Source organism: Euprymna scolopes, chromosome 28 (genome assembly GCF_053919585.1).
Source record: "Euprymna scolopes isolate OS-2025 chromosome 28, ASM5391958v1, whole genome shotgun sequence".
NCBI lineage: Eukaryota > Metazoa > Mollusca > Cephalopoda > Sepiida > Sepiolidae > Euprymna > Euprymna scolopes.
Genome location: NC_136509.1, coordinates 957,424 through 982,242, shown reverse-complemented (window position 1 = coordinate 982,242; position 24,819 = coordinate 957,424). Strand labels below are relative to the sequence as shown.

Genomic DNA, 24,819 nt, shown 5'->3' with positions numbered 1-24,819 from the left:
TACCCCCACATTGGTAGCGGTATATATAATATATTTTTTTTATATATATAATTATCCACTGACACATGTTTCGTTGTCTACAACTCATCAGATATATACACGCACACACCATAGTATAAATATATATATATATATATATATATATATATATATATACACACTAGTATAAAAAAAGTATATATATATATATATATAAATATATATAAATTAGTATAAAATATATATGTATATATATATATACACACACAGTATAAAAGAATATATACATACAGACACATTCGTATAAAAGAATATATGTATATACAGACAGACACACATTCATATATGTGTGTGTGTGTAATTTTTTGCTTTTAGTATAGGGAAAATGGCTATTATATATGTAAGACTATATATTTTTATTTCAAAGAACACTATACATAGTTTGATCGGCAACCATTATCTTTGCTTTCATAGAAACTCAGCCTATCGTGTTACAGATACCAAGTTTACCTGTTCTTCAGTCCATGTTATGGTGATCTAACACATTCTTTTGTCTAACTCTCCTCTGGGTGAAAAGAAAAAAATCTTTTCAATAGCAAACCTAATATTGAGAACTATGGCAACCTATTGGGAATTCTGTTGATGTGTGTATGTGCGTATAAGCATATACATTCTGTTGATGTGTATGTGCGTACAAGCATATACATTGCCCATGCGGTTACATTTTATTACCTTTTTCCATTTCTTATATTTTAGTTGTCATGGCTTTTTTTGCTTTTAGTTTATTTTTTTGTCTGCTTGAAGGAACAAAGAAAAATTCCTAGTTGTGTTTGCCCCCTCCCCCTCTTTATTCCCCGGTGTACAGCAGGACTCTTTTGATGTTGATCAGCTCACAAGGCAGCATACTGTATAGCACTGGCTGAAAAGGTTGTGTGTGTGTGCGTGTGTGTGTTTTTTGTTTTGTTTTTTTTTTTGTTTTTTTTCATCCCCTCAACTCTCATTCACATGAGTAAAAGGTGTGTATACACACAGTTAAGTATACACAAAAAAATCTGCAGTATGTAGACATTTACCCTTTTCTCTCTTTCAAAAATGAAATGCCCACTAGTCCCCCCCCCTCCCATGGGAAAAAAAAAAGATATAAAGCACAAAGAAACACACACACTGGACAAAAATGGTAAATAGGCAAAATGTGTAAATACGGCAAAATTCCGGTGTTTGGATTATTCAAAACTTTGACTAAATTGTGTCGTTTTATCATGGAAAATAAACCAATTTGGATTAAATTGGTTTATTTCTGGTTTTTTTTTTTTTTTTTTTTTTTGTATATGTATATTTTTTCCTGTGTGTGTACATTATTTTTGTTTTATCTTGTACAATTCTGAAGAAGTAGACATCCATGTAAAATTAGAAAATTCTTTGTCTTCCGATATTTTTTCTGAAAAAAAAAAACTTAAAGGAAACTAAAATTTCTAAGTTCTTAGTTAAAATCAAGGTTTCCTTTCTTTTCTTTTTTTTTTTTTTTACCAAACCATCTAATTCATTTATTCATTCCGCAAACTATAAAAATGAAGTAAACATTTCATTTTTCTCCTCAATAAAAACATTAAACTTCAATGTCAAATATAAAATCTATTTTTGAATCTAAACTAAAAAAAAAAAAATTCTGAATTCCACTTTAGTTTAACCGAATCTCTGCCAGAATGGTTCTGACCAGATTTGCCCAAAGTTCTTAAAGAAAGTGAATCTACAAAAATTTAGCAGAGTACATGCTTAAACGGGTGCATGTCCTGTGGTCGAGGGTTTACGGTCCCGAGAGATCACACAATAGTGGTGTGAGTGATGGTAGTTATTTGTCCACATTTTCGTATTTGTCAAAAGAAATGGTGCTGCCAGTCCTCGTCTCATGGTGCTACTCGAATATTCTACTACGCATAATTTGATTGAAGCCACTTTTCTTTCTTCACTGCTGGTTGACCAATATCAACACGATGGTGCTAGTGAATGGTACTTGTTGTAGTTAACCATTTTACAGGGTTTGACCTTGTAATCTTTTTTTAAGGTCAAATAACTCTTGCTCTTAAATTTGGATGTTTTTCAGAATGATGACATCTTTTATTATTTGGATTATTCAGACTACTATTTTCACCTGAAATGTTAATCTCACAACTGTAGGGGAATTAGAGAAAATGGCACAGGTTGTAGGTACACAGAGAAGGGAGTCAAAAAAGCATGTCCTCCCATATGGTGGGTCAAAACCCATGTGAGAGAAAACCTCACAAGGTAGAAAATACTTATCCTCCATGTTGAAATTTTGAATGGAAACCTTTATTTAATCCACAAGGGTATATCCTGCTCTCTTTCCATCAGTCTTAAATAATGATTACAAAGATCTGTGGAGTAACAGATAAGGTAAATTCTGACACTCTTCTGGAGATTCAATCTTCAGTGCAGGCAAGCGACACTAAGAATCCAATTGTGAATTACCTATGACATGAATTCTGAGAGTGGAAATTGGGGGAATGGCAACTAATGTGTGACTCCATAAAACTGTTTGAATAAGTCACAGCTGAAACATGTATGCACATATGTAGCCAAAAATGTTTGTATGAATGAAAATTTCTACTAAAATGCAGCTCTACTTTTTGAGTGTTTATCTTATAAACACTGTAGTTTCATTGGATTAACATCTATGAACCAAAACAATACAAATATATATATATATATATATATATATATACACACACACAGATATATATGATATATATATATGTATAAAAGGAATAGGTAGTTTTCTTTAAGCATTGTTGATAAAGATAAAATATGAGAGATTGGGAAAGTTGAAAGTTTCTGCATACCTGACTTTTTTGCCATAGATTTTTTTTCCTAAAATTAATAAAAGACCTTTACCATCCAAAAACTTTACACCATCCCGGACATATCAGTAACCTAGCTTGCTGATGTTTTTGTGAAATATTTTTAGTTAAAAAATAATTAGATACTTGTTAACCATCATCTCAATATGACCTCATCTGTTTGTTTTGTTTCAGTTTTCGTTTTCTGCATTGCTCTCGGCTTTTCCAATCTCTCATATATATATATAAATTATTATTATTAACTACTATGAGTAATCACTTGTCAAGTCTTGCGACAGGACGGGTTAATGTAATGGATGGATTATCAAATTATTTTGCTTTTTGTCTTTGCTAATCTTTGCAGAATCAATTTTGCACATTTCTTTTTGTTTGAAATTTAAAACCTAAACGTTTCTGCTAAAATGAATTCATGGATTTATGCAAACAGTTATCCTCAACGCATATAAAACTACTTTGCTTGGCCCTCGTCAATAGTCGTAATATAAATATTTTTTGCTTTTTATAAACAGTGCATGCGTGCAACTAAAATTGGAACTGAGGACTGATCGTCTCCTGCTTGCTCCCATTCCGGTGGTGATCAAGATTTCTTTTTTTTTTTTTTTTTTTTTTTAAACACATCATCTTAACCTCTTCACTATAAATAAATATAATGACTAGTTGATTCAAATTTTAGTCCACAAGAAGCCAAACATTTTCATTGGTCAAATATCTTTTTCTTTTTGCTTGGGAAATTGGTGCAAAACAAAATGCCGTCCTCCAAAGCCAGAGAATCGCTTGTGTCGTCGGCCAAAAAGCACATATCAAATTTTCACCAACCTATTAGGCTTCCACTGGTGAAGAAGTTATTTAGCAAAACAAAACAAAACACTTTTTGTGCAAAATAAAATAAAATGTTGCCCTTGCATTGTCGACAGAAAAATAAAAATGAGATAAGTATAAGATAAAACAATTACACACTTCCTGACCAGAAAGTTCTTGATTATTCAGTTTTTGAATACATAATGTAGAACAGAACGAGTACCCATTTTTTTTTCTCTCGGCATTCAAAAAAAATCTACACTGGCAATACCAAAAACATAAAAACTGACGTGGGAATATGAAAACAAAAAATAAAATAAAAATTTACAAGTAGTTTTGGGGAGAAAAAATATTTTTGGATAGCATCTATTTTGGAAATACAAAAAAATGCTTACTCGTTCTGTCTTATGTGTTCAAGCATTTTACATTAAATTTATATAGTAAAGTAAATCCCTACTTTAAAAATGTAAAATAATTTATGCTTGAAATCTATATTTTTCTGGGTATTTCTAGGGTTTCGATGTATAAATCAATCCTATGACAAAAAAAAAAAAAATCTCATTTTGATTTTTCAATTGACAGTGTGTGAAATGTAAAGTGAAATTTTTACAAAAAATTTGTATAAACTCATGAAAAGCTGATATAGAAATTTTATATTTTCGCTTTTCTTTGATGTATATTTCAGCTTTTGTTTTCAATTTGTCAAAATTAGAGCCAGTCAGAGAGAATGGTCGGCTTTCATCAAAAGACTCACAATAATGCTGTTATTATTGTTAGTTTAGTTCAGAGGTTCCCAATCTTTGCTTATGGGCCCCCTAAGAACTATTCTATCATCCATGGACCCCATACATGCATATGTTATTTGTTTTAATCAAAATATTTATTTTTATGTTAATAAAAACTAACAATGAATCAGAGTCATTATCCCCATAACATAAAATCTAACAAGAAATCTTGAATATTTCAATAAACACACGTATATCTAGTAAGTAAAACAAACTAACTAGAAACTAGATAAACAAATTTTGTGAGGCCTTTAAAGATTTTGTGGCCCCCGGTTGGGAATCCTTGCTTTAGTTGGATTCTATTCACCTGTGTCAAACCCTATTTGTCGATCATTCACTCGAATAGCAGTGTATTTGTCAGCTTCTGAAAATATTACTGTTTTTTTTTTGTTTTTTTTTTTTAATGCAGCTCTGGTTGGATATTGACTGGGCAATGCTGAAAGATTTGCTGATCGATGATTATCATGATTATTCAAGCCTAAAAGTTTTGGCAGCTAAGACAACTTAGAAATAATGGCATGTAAAAAAATCAGGTGATTATCTTAGTGACATATACTAATTATGTCATTTAGAAGGGGTGATGGTTTTTTTGAGATATGTGGAAATAAGTTCAAGAAAACAGTTAGTCGGAGAGAGATGGAGATGATTGAATGATTATGATGTCTCTGCACAGAGGATGTAAGAACTGGCAATAATCAGAATGTAAACAGTATTTATATCAGTGTGCTACTTTCCAAGAGGAAAACACACTTGGGAATAAAATGTTGTTGAAAATAAAACCCCATTAAACTTATAAGATTTTAAGTTAACCTTCCTAAATTAATCTAAATAAATGTTCTAAATATTTTTTATTATTGTAAAACATATTTTAGCTGCCAAAGCTTTTAGGCTTGAATAATCATAATAACCATTGACCAGCACACCTTTTGGCATTGGCTGGTCAATATGCAATAGTGTTTTTCATCAAAATAAATATTCAACCCAGTTTCAATTCAGATTTTGTTAAAAATCAAATTATTTACTTTTTTTTTTTTTGAACTTGTTAACAATTTTTTAAAAAAATTGATTTTGAATTGGGTTTTGTAAATTCTGCGTTTCTATTGTTTTCTTGTGATGCAATCCTGAACAAATATCTGAAAATGTCTTTTTACTGCTGATGTTTTCTCCTCCAATGTCACGGATTATTTTCAAAATAATTATGTCGTCAGTGCCTCTCTTATAACTTTGCTTTCACATTTTCGTTATTACAGAAATGATCGAATTGTTATTTACTGTTCTGTTGATATAAATTGATGTTGGAATATATCGTTTTTAGCATTTAATACTGTGTACAAGATAAAGTTCAGGAAGCACATTTTTTTTTTTGTCTAAAGTAAATGTCGTTTGGATTTGGTGACTTGTAACATTTTAAAGTTTGTTCTGAGTAAACACTAGACGTTTCGTTCATTCTCCATTTCTTTTTGCTTCTCTCTCCATATCCTTTTCTCTATCTACTCTCCATATCTCTTTCACTCATCATATATATATATATATATATATATATATATATATATATATATTTACCATATCTATCTATCTCTCTCTCTCTCTCTCTTATCTTCATATATCTTTAATGATTTGCTTCCATTAAAAACATTCAAATAATTTTAAAATTTTGACATGTTTGTATTTGTGTCAAAAATGCAATTTCTTTTGTCCCTTTGCCGATCGAGAAATATAATTCAGATCATGTGTTGTACAAATCCAATAATTTTTTTTTTTTTTAATTACTATCTTTCGTACCTACCAATTTTTTTAGTTGAACTGAAAATAAGGAAGGCTTAAAGGTAGTGTTTGGATGCTATTGTGTTTCCAGTATCACAAAATACAATGTTTATTTAAAAGAAAAAAGGAAAATTTAAATTTTTTATTATTATTTAGAAATATTTTTTGAACTTTTCCTTTTTGTATCATTTCAAATCTGTTTTCTTTGCATTTTTCATTGATTAAAAAGAAAATTGTAAACATTTTCATTTCATAGTTTCAGTATTCGAATTGAAATTCAAAAAACGAAACTTCAAAACAGTGTCAGTCCATTATGTTAGAAACGATACAACAACAAGTAACAAACGTTGTTTTATTGATAATAGAAAAAAGCATTTGGGAATTTCCTTCAACTTGTGATTTGAAAAAAAAAAAAAAAAAAAATTTTAATCAAAACTGAGCAAAAAAAAATATCAGAACTTGTTGTCGCTTGATGCTCAGTTGTTGATTTTTTTCTTGTTCAACAGAATTTAACCACGTAAATGATCTCCCCTTATTGCTTTTTTTGGTCCCACATTATTAAACGCTATCTCTTCTTTTTTTTTTTTATACTAATAATTTTCCTCCTTCTGTCCCCTCTTTATAAACCTCCCCTTTTTACCTCTCTTAGGCAAACCGCTCCTCTTTTACTCTCTAGGTAAACCTCTCTAACATGTATAAGCAACCTTTTTTAGTCAAACCTCCTTCTTTTTACCCCCTCTTGGAACCTCCCCGCCCTCTTCGCAATCCTGCCCTCTTTTTACCCCCTCTTGACAGACCTCCCTCTTTTTACCCCCTCTTGGCAATCCTCCCCCTTTTTACCCCCTCTTGGCAATCCTCCCTCTTTTTACCTCCTCTAGGCAGACCTCCTCCTCTTTCTGTTTCTTGACCACCTCACTCCTACCTCATATTAACTATCCCCTCTTAACAATCTTTGAGCTTCACAACCTACTCCTTATTAATAATCTTCCTCCTTCCACTCCTTATTAACATCCTTCTCTTGCCTTCCCTCATCTAGAGAACCTTTTCTCAACTCTGTTTGAAGTGGGAGGTGGCGGGGGAGGGGTCCACTTCCCCCAATTCTTCTTTCCAATAAATTCTCCCCATCATTTTGTTTCTGTTACCCTTTCTCCTTCCTTTTCCTTTTTAGCACTCCTCTCCCCTAAAAAACAGCTCATTTTAGGTCCAGTTGACTTGTTATTAAAACAAACTTGTCTGGCAATAATGGATGTCCATTTTTTTTTTTCAAATTGTACAGTAAGGATTGTCCATAAAACTAAAATTATTCAGTTTTAATAAAACAATATTTTTTTTATTATCAATCGAGTTGTTGTTATTTCTTTCATTGTTTCAATGTATTTAAATTCATTTTGTTACTCTATCTCTGCAAAAAAAAAAAAAAAAAAAAAAAAAAAATACTTTTGAATATCGCATTAGCATACAACTTCCCTCAAAATTTAAGATTTTCAATATATCCTTTCAAAAAGAATGAGATAATCTTCCCATCTGTAGAACACATTACCACACCACTACTTCCTTGCAGACTAAAACATGGTCATCTTCAAATCCAATGGCAGCAAAAAAAATCGTAAGAATTCAAATTGTTGATTCCATTCATTTTGAATCTTCTCATAATATTCTTCATAAGTCAATTAGCAATCCACCCAACTCGTTAAACATTATCCTTAAGTGGGTTTTTGATAAAATGAGAATTTCTTGAAAAAACAACAGCAAACTTTGTTCATGAAAATTTTGTTTGATGTTACGCACAAAAAGAAAGCTTTTTATAGTTGTAGCACCCTTCCCCATAATTATCTTACTCATTCATGCATAAACTTTAGCAACTAAACAAAAGCAAGAAAGCCATCATCAACTGAATTTGACCTAGTTTCAGTGTTCTTTTTTGAACAGTTATTAGTGAGACTGAAAGAAAAAAAAATGTTTTTCCTCACTCAAAATGGGCTAATTTTATCACTTGTAATTCCAAACAAATGAATATTATTTAAATCAGAAAATGATGAACTTAGTCATCATTTCTTTTTTTTTTTTTTTTTTGCATGGTGCAGAACTAAAATTTACATATGTTAAGGCCTAAAACTGCACCATTTGTTCATTTTCACCAAGATTTGACACCCCCTGGGGACTTTTGGGCCAAATGTTGGGCAAATGTTGTTGTGCCTTGTTCACTGTGCACTCACGGGGAACCATGCATGCTTCACTTTTACAGGGGAATATTTTACATTACACTGGTAATGTTTAAAATCATCAAGCCTAAATATCAGCTGACGTGATATTGTAGACAAATACAGATGGAATTTGATGAACGACATTATCATTATTATTTTAAAAAGATTTTTTTACAAATTAGTCCACTGGGCAATTATTCCTTGTAATATATAATATTGAATAGAGGATTGATTCTGTAATAATATATACACAATCTGCATAAATGAAAATACCATGTTTAAGTGTATTGTACGACCAGGTAATGCCGAGCGTCTAGCTAGTCTTAACTCAACAGAACAAAAGCAGAAACATTTTCTTTTTAAGAAACGATGGTGTTAGATTTTCTATAAAAATGAAATTACCAATATCAATTTAAAAAAATGACTTTCTTTTCCAGGTTGAAATTCTTACAGGTCGTGACAAAGGAAAACAAGGAATTGTCTGCCAAATAATCAAAGAACGGAATTGGTGTTATGTGGAAGGTCTTAATTACGTAAGTAGTGCAAAGATTACATATTTTCACTAAAATACATGAAAATATTTTAATTTATTATACAATATATATATATATATATATATACAAATTAAATTTATCTTTTAGTTTTCAATTAATGAAAATATAGTTTCTTTTTTTTTTTTTTTTTTTTTTTTTTTTTTTTTTTTTAATTTTCTGCCCATTTCTGGAAATTAACTTTCCTTTATAATCAGCTAAAAAGACATTTTCTGAGCAGATTTTTAGTTTACCTCCAAGAAAGACCAAATGTATGATTCTACGATTGATGAACAGATGTAAAATAAAATTTTAAAAAATCACAATTATATACACTAGCAGGTCGCCTGGTCATAAAATCAACAATTTTCTACAGAGAGGTGGGGGGGGACAACAAAAACCGTCCTCTCATGACGAGATCGGTTCTACGCATGCGTCAGATGACGTCATGACCTGATTTACTTTAAATAGTTGAAGAACTGACTAAATTTCATGTACGTCGTGTTAACTCAGTTGGTTAGAGCGTTGAGTCATTATCTAAATGTTTTGGGTTCGAATTGTGGTGTGAGATTTTTTTTTTTTTTTTTTTTTTTTTTTCAATTTTTTAAATTTTAATATTGAAGCAGTGTTTAAGCCATTTTTCACGTTACGTTCGTTTTTCTGTTTTTTTTTTGTTTTTTTTTACTTCACTTATTCTTAAGTTTTCATTAACACCCCCACTCCCGACCGACCACACACACCCCAAAACACCCGGGTACCCACCAATTTTTTAAATTTTACTATCGAAACAGGCTTATTTAAGCCATTTTTCACATGTGTTTTTTTTTTTTTTTTGGTTTTTAGTTTTAACATTCGTTTTTCTGTTTTCTTTTTTGTTTTTCCGATTTTTACATTTAACATCGTCCGTTTGCCTTACGTTAGTTTTTTTTTTTTTTTTCGATGTTTTGATTACCCCCCACCCCCACACACGCACACCGCCCGGGTACCCCCCCGCTTAGGTTTTAACGATTGTTTTTCTGTTTTCTTTTTTTACTTTGCTTATTCTTAGTTTTTCATTCACAACCACACACAAAAAAAATTTGGCTAAATACATTAATTCTAATTGAAAAATTGGCTAAATACATTAATTCCTTCACTCTCAACTGGGCACTTTTCCACAAGGAGGAGTTGTTTTTTTCGCCGATATTTTCAAAAGTCATCGCCTCTTTTCGATTGTCTAGCCTTTATTTAAACCTATGTCACTTCCAGTTTGGCGATGGGCGCAGCAGCAAACACATCAGGTTTTTTTTTTTCTCTTTCTTTTCCTCCTTCACGGTATGGCTTTGAGCTTACTACTCCTTTTTTTTTGTTTTTCTTTCCGCTCACAATTTTCCTTTTTTTTTTTTCTCAACCAACACCCTTACACAAACCTCTACTTTATTTTCCGCCTTTGTGTCACGGGTTTGAGTCTGCCTGCCTACTACAACTTTTCTTTTGCTCAACACACCTACAAACACCCGGGCAACGCTGGGCACCTAGGCTAGGTGTGACCTTGCAACGTGACCTTACATGACCTTGAACCTCTGATCGCGGCCCAGTTATGATCTACACCCTGGTCGGTACAGTTATGATATGTCGACTGGGCAACCAGGTCTGCCAACCGTTAGTACGTCGCGTCACCCAGTGAGTTCTTCGTTAAGGCGTTGGGGATTCTTCTCGGATGCTCGGTCCTCAAGGCCTGTTCTCCGTAGATCGTCTAGTTATTCTGGGTGTTCGTTGATGGATACGGTGTCACAAATGGCAAATAAAGAAATATACACATATAGGGATCAACGCACATCAGCAACAAAACTTCGGAGGTTGGTTAATATAATATATATTTCGGAAATTCATAAAAGAAGTATTTACAGCATATACATATAGTTGACAATTCAAGCAAGCAGTTAGTTCTACAACTGAGCTTCTGTTGTTGAAATACCTGGTCGGTATCGCGGACTTTGCGTAATTCTCGTTAAGTAATCGACACGTTATAAGCGTTGAGTTATCAGGCAACAAGCGAGGGGGAGAGAGAGGAGAGGTGATTCTGCCGAGACGGAACAACTCGACTTAGCTCTCTTTGACTCTGATTCCGAACTCTCTGACTTAATCTCTGATTTTTCATTTCTTTTATAATACAATTATGGAATGATGACGACACCCATGTGCGTCATCGACCAATCAAATTGCTTGATTATAATTCGACGGGGCCTTTTCTCATTGGTTGATTATACTTCGACAGGGCCCTTTTTTATTGGTCCATTTCCAAAATTGGATTGACTCCTCCTTTAATTAACGCCCAACTTACACATATTATTTAACTCCTCCCTGGCTTACTGATGGAATTTTTCCATATCCAGGAAAATTATTTTTCCTTTGACTTAAAGTAAGTCACGCGATTTTATTTGTTTTAAAATTATCTATTGATCTCATTTTTCGCTTTGATAATTCAAAGGAATTTTAGTTTATCTTTGAATTAAGTTCTGGTTGTCGGCCATTCCATTATATCAGACATTTTGATTACGTCAAAAGACCAAGAATGCAGTTGTCGTTTTGAACTTATCGGACAACACATTTTCCCATCCGAGCAAAAATATTTCATAACTTCAATTTTCGTTCGACCTGATTCACCAAATGACAATTCTCGATACGTCATAAAAAATATGTTTTATTGTTTTGAAATTTCGGACAATTCATTTTTTTCCTATTCTTTGTTCTAAAACATAATGCCGAGTCACTGCGTGTGTTTCTCTCGGATCAAAAACAACCCGACTTTTTTTCAACTGTCAAACTCACAGATCAAACTTGGCTCATAGTTTTGCCAATTGCGGGTGTGCAATCCCCAACCCTCCGGCTCCTGCACAACTATGATTTCGGCCATTTCAGATCAAATGCCTGTGTATTTTGGCTAAAATATTTTATGCATTCTTTTTCGCTTTTGAAGTTTAGAATGTGATTCAACTTTCCGCCACAAAGGCACCCCTGCCGCCGCCATCTCAACAACAGACTTAGCTCAGAATTTATTGACAAAAAAAAAATTAATAATAATCTTTATTCCTTCAAAACCCGATCATCGTCCGGGAACAAAAATTACTTTTAACCAAAAGAAACGTCACATCAACCCTACAGGTCTGATGTGGCCTCTCTTTAGTGTTACAAGGTTATTATAAACAGAAATTCCGTAGGTAGTAAGCGTTAACTTCCTTTGAAATAAATTAAGTGAAAAAAAATAACAAAGAAACTGAGACATATGCATATGAGTGTTGTTTTTATTAATCAGTTTACTTTTTGTAAGTAAAAAAAAAAAAAATGCTCGAACTGAGATGGAAACCCAAACCCAAAAATTGCAAATCAAGTATGATAACTATTAGGCCAGCTTGACACAGTCTTTATAAACTGTTTTCAAACTTACTTATTCTTAACGTAAGGGAGCCGTCATGTTTCATGACCCTGCATGCGCAATCATGAAACAGTTACCAAATAGATAAAAATTTGACCCCTACATACCAATTATTCAATTTTGACCTCTTATAGCCACTTTTTTTCCGGAAGAAAACTAATTAAAAAGTTTTCCACATGTCTGAATATCCTATATACAAAATCTCAAGTCTGTAGATCAAAAATCCATTGACTATATAGGTTGAGAATTGTCCTTAAACACATTCTCATTTTTATAGATATATAGATTAGTGTTGGGACAATTAATTAGAATCGAAAAAAAATAACATTTGGGGGTCTCGGAATTGGAAAAATTTGTGTCTATTTTCCGATGCCAAAAATGATTCTTTTGTCTTTTTATTTGATTTTGTTTAAAACAAAATCTTCCACTGTTGGTAGTAATGTCAAAAAAAAAATATTCATTGATTTTAAACAACCAGTAAAAATCAAACTCTAGATCATCCCCCACATGTTTTGTTTTCTGTTTTAGAAAATATCTGCATATCTGAAATGCGTTTTTATGGTAATCGTGAAAAAATAACAACTCTATTAAATATTTGGAGATTTATAAAGTATCGAAATCGGTATTTGAATCACTTCATCACTAATCTATATAATTATAAAACTCAAATAACCTTGTAACGATGTATGTAACCCACTTTCCGGTTTACGACATCCGGTTGCGCATGCACGCATAACCTGCGCACTGAAATATTAACGTTATTATTTCGAAATTATTATTTAACATGGGGAGAGTGGGGTTTAAAATAACTTAAACGTAATACAGAAATGAATGATGTAAAAAAAAAAAAAGCAGACACTATTAACAATTGTTTATTTGAATAATTTAAACGTGAAAAAAAAACTAAAGAACAATTGGGACGCTGAAATATTAACATTATTTCGAAATTATTATTTAACATGGGAAGAGTGGGGTTTAAAATAACTTAAACGTAATACAGAAATGAATGATGTAAAAAAAAAAAAAAAAGCATCCAAAACCAAACTCCTATCCTTACATCATGAACGCTCTGATCCCCATCTGGCATCAATTGGGATGAATGGCTCTCGTCTGGGTGAGGCCCCGTGTTTTGACAAGCTTCTGGGTTTGACCTTTACTCCTTATCTGAAATGGAACACGTACATCAAGTCTGTTGCCAAGGTCGCTGGAAAGATGGTGGGATCCTTCTACCGCTCCAGAAGATATCTCACTACTGATGCAATTCTCTATCTATATAAAAGCCAAGTACGTCCAAGGATGGAATACTGTTGCCATATCTGGGCAGGAGCTGCTAAAAACAGCCTATCCTGCCTTGACAGAGTACAAAATAGACTTCGTGGCTTAGTAGGGGATGCCCTTTTCTCTACCCTGCAACCTCTCTCCCACAGAAGAGACGTTGCGAGCCTATCCTTGTTTTATCGTTATTTCCATGGCAGGTGCTCGTCTGAACTCCAATCTCTGGTCCCCCCTCGCCAATCTTTCACGAAAAACACCCGTCTAGCTGAATCCACTGAAAAATTTCCCCCACTCTATATCTGTGCCTAAATCAAAACACGAATTCCATGAACAAAGCTTCTTTCTTAGAACTGCACGCCTGTGGAACTCTGTTCCGTCTGCCTGCTTCCCACCGGACTACAACTTGGATGTCTTTAAGTCCAATGTTAACAAATTCCTAATGAACCGCCCCCTTAGGTAGACACTTCGTCAAATCTCCACACTAGCGTAATGTACTTGCAATAACCCTTATCCCTGAGTGGCTTCCGGGCCTTGATAAGTGGTGATCACTGTGTAAAAAAAATGATACAAAATTTATTTTGATAACATACTGAATTAAGATGGTTTGATGATTTAAATTCAACAAGAACTTATTTTTATTAGATCTGAAAATGACCATGCTGGGAAGCAGCTCTGCAGTGTTGTGTTCTACAGACTGACAGTACTAGGGAAGAAACTTTGCTCATGGAATATTTTGTTTAGTTTTAGGCAATGACAGAGAGTAAGGGAAATTGTTAACCGTTATTGTTGCAAGACGAATATTTGTTGCAAATGTTTTACTGGAGTGGGAGGGGTAAAAAAAGATTATAATCAATGATCCAAGCGTTGATGATGTCGGCATTAATGAAGTTCATCCTTTTGATCATAGATTATCATCATATTCAGTTTAACATCTGTTTTACATGCAATCATGTGTTGTTAAACGGCTTTTAGAAATTCACTTTCAAACTAACGTATCTTTGGCCAAATCTTTATCCTTTTTTCATTCAAATCTATTCTCATCACTTCCATGTTTTCCTTCAACATCCCCTAGCCAGCTGACCCTGCTATCTCAACTGTTCTACTAATCCGAGAACTCTCATCAATTCTTTCAATGTGGCCAAACCAACAAAGCCTCCTGTTTTGTACACGTGTCTCTGTACTGTCCAGATTTAATTTTCTTCTGAGGTCATCAGATAGGTTTTTTTAAGACTCGGGTTACACATCCATTATATTTCTTTTCATGCAACACATGTAACCCTCACTGGCTAAGTTTCTGTTTCATACATCACACAACCTGGTGATCATAATCTAGTTATAGTTTTGTAAATGAAAAAAAAAAAAACGTTGGAACTCCTTGTCCTCAACATCACAATTCATATCAATTCCTCTTTTTTAAACTCAAAAATTCACCCCTAACAAGGCATATCAGCATTTAGATATAAGGGGCTGCTATTTGGGACCATGCCTAAAAAAGATTAACAAGATGTTGGTTTACATTACATTTAAACTTCTGCATATCAGTACAGTCAGGGTAGCAAGAAGGCAATTCCAAAGTCTAGCTGTTCGATGGAAGAAACTGTTAGAGTAGAAAGTTTCTTAACTTAAACTGTAATTCACACACATCAGCTCCCAATCTCTATGCTCCCTGTTGCCTGTCAAAAACTCGACTGCCTGTTCTCTCCAATTTGTCCTCATAGCCACTATTCTCCTCAGATGCAAATTGCTGCCACATGTATATAAAATTAAGGGTTTTTCCTTCCTCTATTCTGTCACCTGACAGGCTAACCATAGGCACGGATGCTTGTGTAAGTAATAACTTCTATTAAAAATTTCGCTATCCATCTTTGTAACCAATGTTTACAAGTATGACACAAAAATTGAGTTACCCCCCCTCCTTTTCCAACACGATAACTATTGATCATCGTTTTGGTAGTATTCGCTCTCAGACCTTTACTTTCCATAGCAATTCCAAGTTTTTAGACCTTCCATTGTTTCACAGGAAAACATTAAGAGAAAGGATATTACTATTTCAATGAATTGATCTTTAATCTTTTTTATTTCCATATTATAAAAGCATTAATTTATTTTCATTTTTCTTTTCTTATAGAAATATGACGAGATGAATAAGTCTGCCACTAACCCTGGCTCAATTGTGCGTGTTGAGAAGCCTCTGTTGGTGACCACAGAAGTTTCCTTAGTTGATCCTTCAGACGAGTGAGTGTTTTTCTTTGAAATTTCTTTCATAAAAGCTGTATAATAGTTGAACATAAAAGCTGTATATTAGTTGAACATAAAAGCTGTATATTAGTTGAGCATAAAAGCTGTATATTTGTTGAGCATAAAAGCTGTATATTTGTTGAGCATAAAAGCTGTATATTAGTTGAGCATAAAAGCTGTATATTAGTTGAGCATAAAAGCTGTATATTAGTTGAGCATAAAAGCTGTATATTAGTTGAACAATAAAAAGATACTTGTGCAAAATTTGAACCTGAATTTGAACTAACTGTCCTCTTGGCTTTGCTCGGAATAAGATGTCAACCGCCGGTTTTTGCTGAGCGTCGCTGATTATCAAAGCGTAACAACGCTACCCAAAGAAAATACTGAAGAAAACATTTTAATATCATAACATCACCAGAAAAAAATAAAGAAAAATATAACAAAATTAAAAAGAAACAATGACCTACCAAAACAATGTTACGATTTCTGCTTTATTTTTGTAACAATTTTTTTTTTAAGTGAAAAAATAAACAAGTAAGTTGTATTTTTTTTTTTTTTTTTTATCTGATCAAACAAAATTGAACAAAATTAATAAGCAAACCAATTGTTTTGTTTTTCATATTTTTTTAACAAAGGTTTTAGAGAGGCACTTTTTGTGTGTTTTTCATGTATTATATGTGTATTTCTTTTTCATTTTTTTGGTCCCCCAACAAAAGGAGGGGGGGACTTCTAAATTCATCCTTGTCTGTTCGTCCGTTGCAAATGATGGACTCAGTCATTTCTTTTTTTACATGGTGCAGAACTCAAATTTTACATATGTTAAGGCCTAAAACTGCACCATTTGTTCATTTTTACCAGGATGTGATGTCCCCTGGGGACTTTTGGGGCTGATTGGGGGGGGGGGTAATGCTTAACTTAGTCATTTTTTTTTTTTATGTCTCGTTCACTGTGCACTCACAGGGCACCATGCATGCTTCATTTGTTTTCTTTAAATTTGTAACTAAGGGAAAGTAAACTTTAAAAAAATTTTTCTTTTCCTGAATATTTTGTTTTCCTGTGGGGCTGGTCAACCGATTTAAAAAAATTAAATTAAATTAAAACAGCCGAGATATTCCCTTAGGATTAGGTAGACTTTTCTATGGTAGCATCAGATGATGTTAAAGTGGCGTGAAAAGAGACAGAGGATGTGGAAGGAACTTTAGGTAGTTTTTCGATATATAGTTTAAGATGGAAACAAACAGATCATTACCAAATTTCTGCCTCCACATAAACTCGAAAAGATAACTGTCGAGAAGCTCCTGGCGTTTGCAACTGTTGATCCAAGATGGAGATATTCATCTTGTATAAAATTGTTAGGAATGGACGTTTGAGGGTGTGTTGTTTACTTTATTTAATGATTTTTCTCAAGGATCATCTGCTCCTTTGTCACACATTTATCAGTGTCTTACGTCAGATTACAATCAAACCAAAGCGCATGACGTCATCTTCTAAGCAAAGCCGAGCGGATGGTTAGTTACGTCTGGTTCAAATTCGACACAATTACCAATAAAAATCAAAAACAAAAATACTGTTGTCTGCTAAAAGTGATTAAAAAAAAAAAAAAAAAAATCAGTGGAAATGTTTTCCATTTAATTTTGGTAATTCATATTATTTGGATTCTTCGGACTACTGTTCTCATCTTAAGCGTTTCCGTCGATGTAACCTCCGACCTTCTTCAGGTGTATCTTGTTGAACTTATGAATCTTTCTGTTGAACCCTGGAATCTGCACAGAATTTTGACCAGAACCTTTTATTCAATCCATGCATACTTTTGTCCCATCAGCCATGACTGGGTAGAAGTCCTAATAATTCACAATTGTATTTTTGAGTATTGCATGCACTGAGAATTGAACTTTTAAATTAGGTTTAAAACTTCGAATTCTTCACCAGGACATGTGGTGTAACGGATAAAGTACTAGGTAAAATATCTTTTACAATCTTGAATATTTGTTTATCACTGGAACTAGGCATTATATATATATATATATATATATATATATATATATATATATATACAAAATCGAAAGGAAACAAAAGTTTATCTGTTTTATTTTACTTTCAAATGAAATCTTTTAAATTCATTAGAAAAAAAAGTTATTTTTCTTAGAATCCATTAAGAGAAATCGACAAGATTAAAAACAAGATATTCAAACAATGTATGAATCTTCCTTTGGCTAATGATCAGCTTACATATAGGTGTGTGTATGTATGTATATATACATATATATATATATATATATATATATATATATATATGTATATGTAAAAATGACAAAAAGTTCATGTGCTATGAAACAGGTGCTGTCAAAAATTGAGCATCTTAACTTGCTGAAAGAAATAATCGGTAAAATGAACAACATCTTGGAATTTGGAATATAGACTTTTTATCATTTATTTGTATATAATCTGTAGTTATATTTAACATGCATCGAGCTTCATTAATAAAAGGATTAATGTAAAGGGTGAAATATAATTGACTAAGAATATTTTTCTCATAAACATATATATTTCATAGAATAATCATTATGAACATATTTTTTTTTTAACAATACTGAATATTTGTTTTCTATCACTGAAACTAAATTTACTTACCCAAAACGCTTTATTCATTGATAATTTCCTCTTTTCTAAGAGTTTCGAGAACTTTTAATTCTTTGTACAGTGTGATTAAGTCTCTGTTTTTCTTATGTTTATTTCTAAATGCAAATCCCTCTTTTTTGGTCTCCCGATTTATCGGAGAGGGACCTATGTTTTCAGTGGTGTCTGTGCGTCCGTTATTCCAGACAATTGCCAGATAACGTCCATTAGTTTTTCCTGAAATTTTGCCACAAATTGTATTTCATTAAATAGATGTGCACAGTAAAAAAATTTTTTTTGCAAAAATTCCCATTGTGGCCCCAGGGGCTTAAAAGAGGTCAAAAATACCTCAAAATGGCCAAAAATTACCTGTTTTGCTCAATAACTATTGATCCATCCATTAGATTTTTCTAAAATTTGGCCAAAATGTGGAGCCCATTGTTCTTAATATAAAACCAGTATGGGTGACCCTGGCAAAATTTTAATTCGCGTCCCCAGGGATTTTAAGTCCTAAAAACGCCCCTTTTTGTAGCTCTTTTTTTTTATATTTCTCAACGAAAACTTGGTATGTCTGACTATATAGTGGCTTTTCATGGTGATCAACTCAAATATACATGTCTTAAGACCTGAAACTGCACTGTTATCCATTTACACTGGGATTCGGTGTCCCCAGGGGCTCAAAAAAGGTTTTAAAAAATGCCCCAAAATAGCCAAAAATGACACTTTTTGCCCCATAGCGTTTGATCCATCCATTTAAACTTTCCTTAAATTTGGCCAAAATGTGGAGGCCATTGTTCTTAATATAAATTCAGTATGGGTGACCCTAGCAAAATTTTGGTTCGCATCGCTCTCGGACTTTAGGGCTAAAAAACATGCCTTTTTGTAGTCAATTGGAAAGCAGGAAAATGGAAAAAAGAGTTTTGCAGGTTGGCAGTTCTAAGAAAGAAGCTTTGTTTATGGAATCTGTTTAGATTTAGGCACAGATAAAGAGTAGGAAAAATTATTGATACTAGTTTCAGCTAGACAAGTGTTTTTTTTTTTGTGAAAGTTAGGTCAGGGAGGACTATAGATTAGAGCTCAGACGAGCACTTGCCATAAAAATAACAATAAAGCAGAGACAGGCTTGCAACGTCTTTTCTGTGGGAAAGAGGTTGCAGGGAAGAGAAAAAGGCATCCCTCACTAGGTTATGAAGTCTATTTTGAACTCTGTCAAGGCAGGATAAAGTTTTTCTAGCAGCTCCTGCCCAGACGTGAAAACATTTATTTTTTGTGCTTTGTAATGTATAATTCTGTATGATCTTTTGAATGATTAAAGAGAAGATTGTATAGCGTTCAAAACCTAACATGAATGAGGATTATAGAGGGTTGAGGAGAACAAAAGAGCGGTTTAAAACAAAAGCCTATTGCAATCAACGCCAACAACGTTTAACGTTTCTTTTTCTTTAAGTTGTCTCCCTTACATTATCATTTCTTTGCATGGAAACATTTTTGTTTTTTGCTTTTTTGTATGAATTATTTCCAAATTCAATTTTAGCATTTTTTAATTTTTTTTTTGTTTTTTAAAAAAATTTTTTTACTTCAATCAAATGCGCTTTTAAGCATATCATTTTTTAATGCTGAAAAATTGACAGATTTTAATTTTCATTTTCTTTGCAAAACAAAGCAAATATATTTTATAATCTATTTTTCTTGTTAACAGGCTATATACCTACGAACATTTTTACAGAGTGAAAATTTAATAGGGACCATAAATAGTAATAATGGTATTATTATTATTTTTATTATATGGATATTTTAATGTGCAATTTTAAAATCCTAGGGAAGGTGTATGAAGAAGTAGATTTTTATGAGTAAATTCATTTGGAAGTTTTAGGAGATAATGAATTTATTAGATTTTTTTATGGGGGGTAGTGGATTTATTTATATTTTATGACAAAGTAGATATATTGGGTGATGGATTTAAAAAAAATTTTTATTAGGGTATTTTTTTATGTGGTAGTGAATTTATTTGGTGTTTTTATGGGAAATTAAATTATTTTGGAAATTTGTAATGGCTTTATTTTGGGTATTAAATGTTTCTATTGTCTATAGTTCTTTTTTATGAAATGGTAGATTTATTTGGGTTTAATAGTAGATGGGGTGGTAATTTTTATGAGATAATGAGTTTCATTTGGATTCTTTATAGGAGTTGTATTTTTTATGGTGACGTGCATTTATTTCTCTAATTGCATTTTTTTTTTTTTTTTTTTTTTTGCTTTGATTTTTATCAACACAGAATATAAAGTTTATTTTGGTTGATTTTACTAAAAGCAAATTCTGCTTCATCATAAACAAATGCGTTTTTTTTTTTTTTTTTTTTCTCATAGAAAACCTACAACCATCCAATGGAGATACACGGAAGAAGGTGACAGAGTCCGTGTGTCTACTCGTACTGGTCGGATAATTCCAATGAGTCGAGATGCCCTAAATGCTGATCCAGAAGATGGTGTTAATACTTTAGACTTCAAAGGTTTTTTCAGCTTTTTTATTATTTTATTAAACATTTTTTTTTTTTCAATCTTTCTTATTAAGCATTTTTTCTTTTCTTTCTTTAGTAAATGTTTTCAGCCTTTTTTTGTTACAAGTTATTTTTCCTTACATGAACATATTTTTTCTTTGCCTTTACTAACCAGCAAAGTATCGGCACTGTTCACGACACGAAGAAACGTGTCTATCAAACATGTGTACATGTTGTGTAGGAGTGAAACGTCGCTATGAAGGACTAAGGATATGCATAGCAAAGATAGAAATGATATGAGATTGATGCAGTGGAGGTTAATATGGGTTTTAAGGACATGTTTAGTTCTGATGATTTTAGAGGAAGATCAAATCTGTAAAGTATAAGAAAGATGTCTACAGAATAAAGAGATGTGTTGATGGTAATACCACAGTGAAAGAATGGATGAGAGTTTTGGGGTCAGAAAATGAAGAACAGTTGAGGTAGCAAGTCGAGTTCACAAGACAAGGTAAAGAAAAAACATGACAGTGATAAAAATAGATTTGAGAGAAAGAAGGATAAATAAAGCCTAGCTAGAGATCGATTACATTGAAAGCGGTCCAACACATGCCATGAAATGATAGTGATGGAGCTCATTTTTAATGTATTGAATTTATTTTTCATTACATCCAAGTCTTCATGGAATTAACTTTTATTTTTATTAATTCTTCATGACCTGATTGAATTAATTTGTTTAGTCATAAACAAATGAATATAATGACATAAAGTGGGAATTGATTCAAACACGCCTTGTACGTATTAGTTCAATATCTGGATAGATGACAGATACCTCCAGGTTGCAACTGTTCATGGTTTACATTCAGTATGCCACCGTCTGTCTCAGAGAGTGGAGGATTTCGTTTGTTATTATAAACATAAATGTACAGCATAATCACATTGACACACCGGTACCCGCTGGATCATCGAAATTAAGCAACTTGAACCTGGTCAGTACTAAATGGGTAACCATTTAGGACTTTTAGGTGCTTTATGTGCTCTCCGCTTATCTCGGCATTGTTTCCATTCGTCCTGGTCTTCTCCTTGCCACTGGACTCAAACAGTGCCGATTCAGGAGAGGTGTGGTTGGGATTGCACGACCCTTGCCTCACAATTACACATGCTACTGCCCCTAAGGGGTATCCTTTGTCTTTCAATACTGAACAGAAGCATGGATGGACTTTTGTCAAGCACTATGGATAATAATCAAGGTAAGTTTATGAAATGCAAAAATTCTCAGTGGTAGTTTAACTACTGAATTTCAGAATTCTTCCAGTTTGAACACAATCATAGTATCATTACCTTTTAAACTTAATTAAAGTAACAATAAATATTTTTTAATCATTTAGATCATAATTCAGGTTATAAAGGCTTAATAATAAATTTTCTTTAATAGTTATTACCAAATATATTTTTATGTAAAATCGTTAAAATGCTAAAACTTAAAAAAGGTAGAAAAACTTATGAAATATTTTGGTACTTATGCACTTATGTTACTGTGCTTAAATAATATTTAAAAAGCCATTCTTAAAATAGGGAGGTGAAGATGTTTTTTAATTATTCTGTACTTTCACCTAACAATTTGATAAAAAAGATATTATAAAACTTGAATTTATGGAATTAACTTTTATTTTTTATTAAATACATTGTATATTTTTGCAGTAATTTTTTTTGAATATGAACAACACTAAGTAGAAGTCTATCATAAGATGATCTGTAAAGAATTTCATCAGTTCAAGTTATATGTTTTTTTCCTTTAGTAAGGAGGAGTCATTTGTTAAGATTTTAAATTCAGATTTGAACTTCATTAAGACTTAAATAAATTAATAGCTTAATTTACCCGGCATTGTTCAGGTGAAGAGTTTAGAGAAAAATCATTCAAGATGTAGTATTTATTTATTTATTAAATAAGGATTTTTAAAATTAATATTGTTTTTGTCTTCCCATATTTTAATTTTTATTTCAATAAATATGCCCTGGTGCTATCAAATCAGGCTGTCTGAAGATATTGGCTTTCTGATCTAAAATGCACCAAACAGTGATGTAATTAGTGTTTTTCCTTTCTCTTTGCAAAACTCAATCATATTCTGCAAAGTAAAAAGCAAAAGTTTTTCTCTACAAATCAACCAAACCAAATTTTATGAATAAATATTTGAATATTTCAAGAACTTTAACATAAAACCTTTTTCCCAAATTACTGGATTTAGTATTAAATAATCAAAAAAAAAAAAAAAAAAAAACCAAATCAAACCTAGCCAATATTCAGTGAATAGTAAATATTTAAAAAAATTCAATATGTATTTATAAAAGTTACATAGATGCAGGAAATACACACACACACAGATCTTGTTTGATAGTTTTATTCATAAAGAGATTTGTGGATGCCTGGAAAGCTGGAATTTATGAAATCAAAGAATTATTTTCATTGAAGAAGTCATTTTTTTATTCTCATTTTTAACAAAATCATAATCCAATTTTTCTTTAAAAATCTTTTCTAATCATTTAAGAAAAAAAAAAAAGGAGGTCCATATTTATTTGCCTCTCCATGAGGACAAAGTTAGACACAATGCCGGCTTCTAATCTGGGGGAAGTCCAGCTCTCCAAAAAGAGGCACTCTGGAATGAGACAAAAAAAAAAATTGCCTCAGTCTAGAAAGACTTCTCCTTCACTTAGTGAGGATAGAAATGATGAAGTGTCATATCAGAACAGATGCTACACTTTGCTCCTTACAAATTGGTGATTTAAAACACGAGTGAAAGCTTTCGAACTGTAATAAAAATAATTTTTTCTTCTCCTGTTTTTTACGATTTCTTTCTCAAATGTTGTGATATAAAACCCATGATTGAAAAGTTTATTTTAAAATAAATGTTAAAATTTAATGAAATTTCTTTTCAATTTCTTCAGAAACTGCCAAAGATACAACAGAATCTGTTCTCACAAAAATCACTTTTAAACCTAAATTGAAGACATTCGAAGAAGATCTGATGGAGGAATATGGCATCAAAGACGATCGAAAACGTGCTCCAACATATTATTATTGAAAAATTTTTGAAGAAATAAAATTTTTTTTAAAATTTGAATTTCTGAACTTGTTAACTTTTTAAAGGGAGGTAACTGCAAACAGTCATAATTATGTGATTTAATGGACTTTCAAATTTTCTCATACATTGGGTGTAAATAAGAAGTTAATGTTTAAAACCTTGTGTGTAATATATAGGGGGAGACAATTTCTAGAAAACTATTAACCTTTTATCTCCAGAAATTTTTTTATGCAATAAATAAATTTTTTAATCACGAATTTATGTCCTTCTTGACTCAAGGGGAAGAGATAAAAGGAAAAAAATCAAAATGTTAAACCATGTATATCGTTATTTCCATGGCAAGTGCTCGTCTGAGCCCCAATCTCTGGTCCCCCCCTCGCCAATCTTTCACGATAAACACTGAAACCACTGTCAATAATTTTCCCCATTCTTTATCTGTGCCTAAATCAAAACGTAGATTCCATGAACAAAGCTTCTTTCTTAGAAATGCACACTTGTGGAACTCTCTTCTGTTTGCCTGTTTCCAACCTGACTAAAACTTGGATATCTTCAAGTCCAACATAAACAAATTCCTGATGAACCACCCCATTAAGTAAGACACTTTATCAAATCTCCAATACTAATGATTACTACAATATTATCCCATTGATTACTGTACACGCAATAATCCTTATCCCCGAGTGACTTCCGGGCCTTCATAAGTGGTGACCTCCATGCATGTAATAAAAAAAAAAGCCTGTACTTTGAAGACCAGTTGGGCTGACA

At 32.3% G+C, this 24,819-nt stretch overlaps 1 protein-coding gene across 2 annotated transcripts in view; it reads left to right on the top strand.

Annotated features, from left to right (window-relative positions):
- The window catches only part of LOC145249430 (uncharacterized), a 111,418-nt gene extending 87,325 nt beyond the window's left edge, over positions 1-24,093 (top strand). For both annotated transcript variants that reach the window (XM_080110988.1, XM_080110987.1), the window contains 4 exons: positions 8,844-8,939; positions 15,755-15,861; positions 20,847-20,989; positions 23,918-24,093. In XM_080110988.1, the coding sequence (XP_079967114.1) occupies positions 8,844-8,939; positions 15,755-15,861; positions 20,847-20,989; positions 23,918-24,054 (483 nt within the window). In that variant the 3' untranslated portion in view covers positions 24,055-24,093. The remainder of the gene's footprint in view (positions 1-8,843; positions 8,940-15,754; positions 15,862-20,846; positions 20,990-23,917) is intronic.
- Positions 24,094-24,819: the final 726 nt, after the last annotated feature.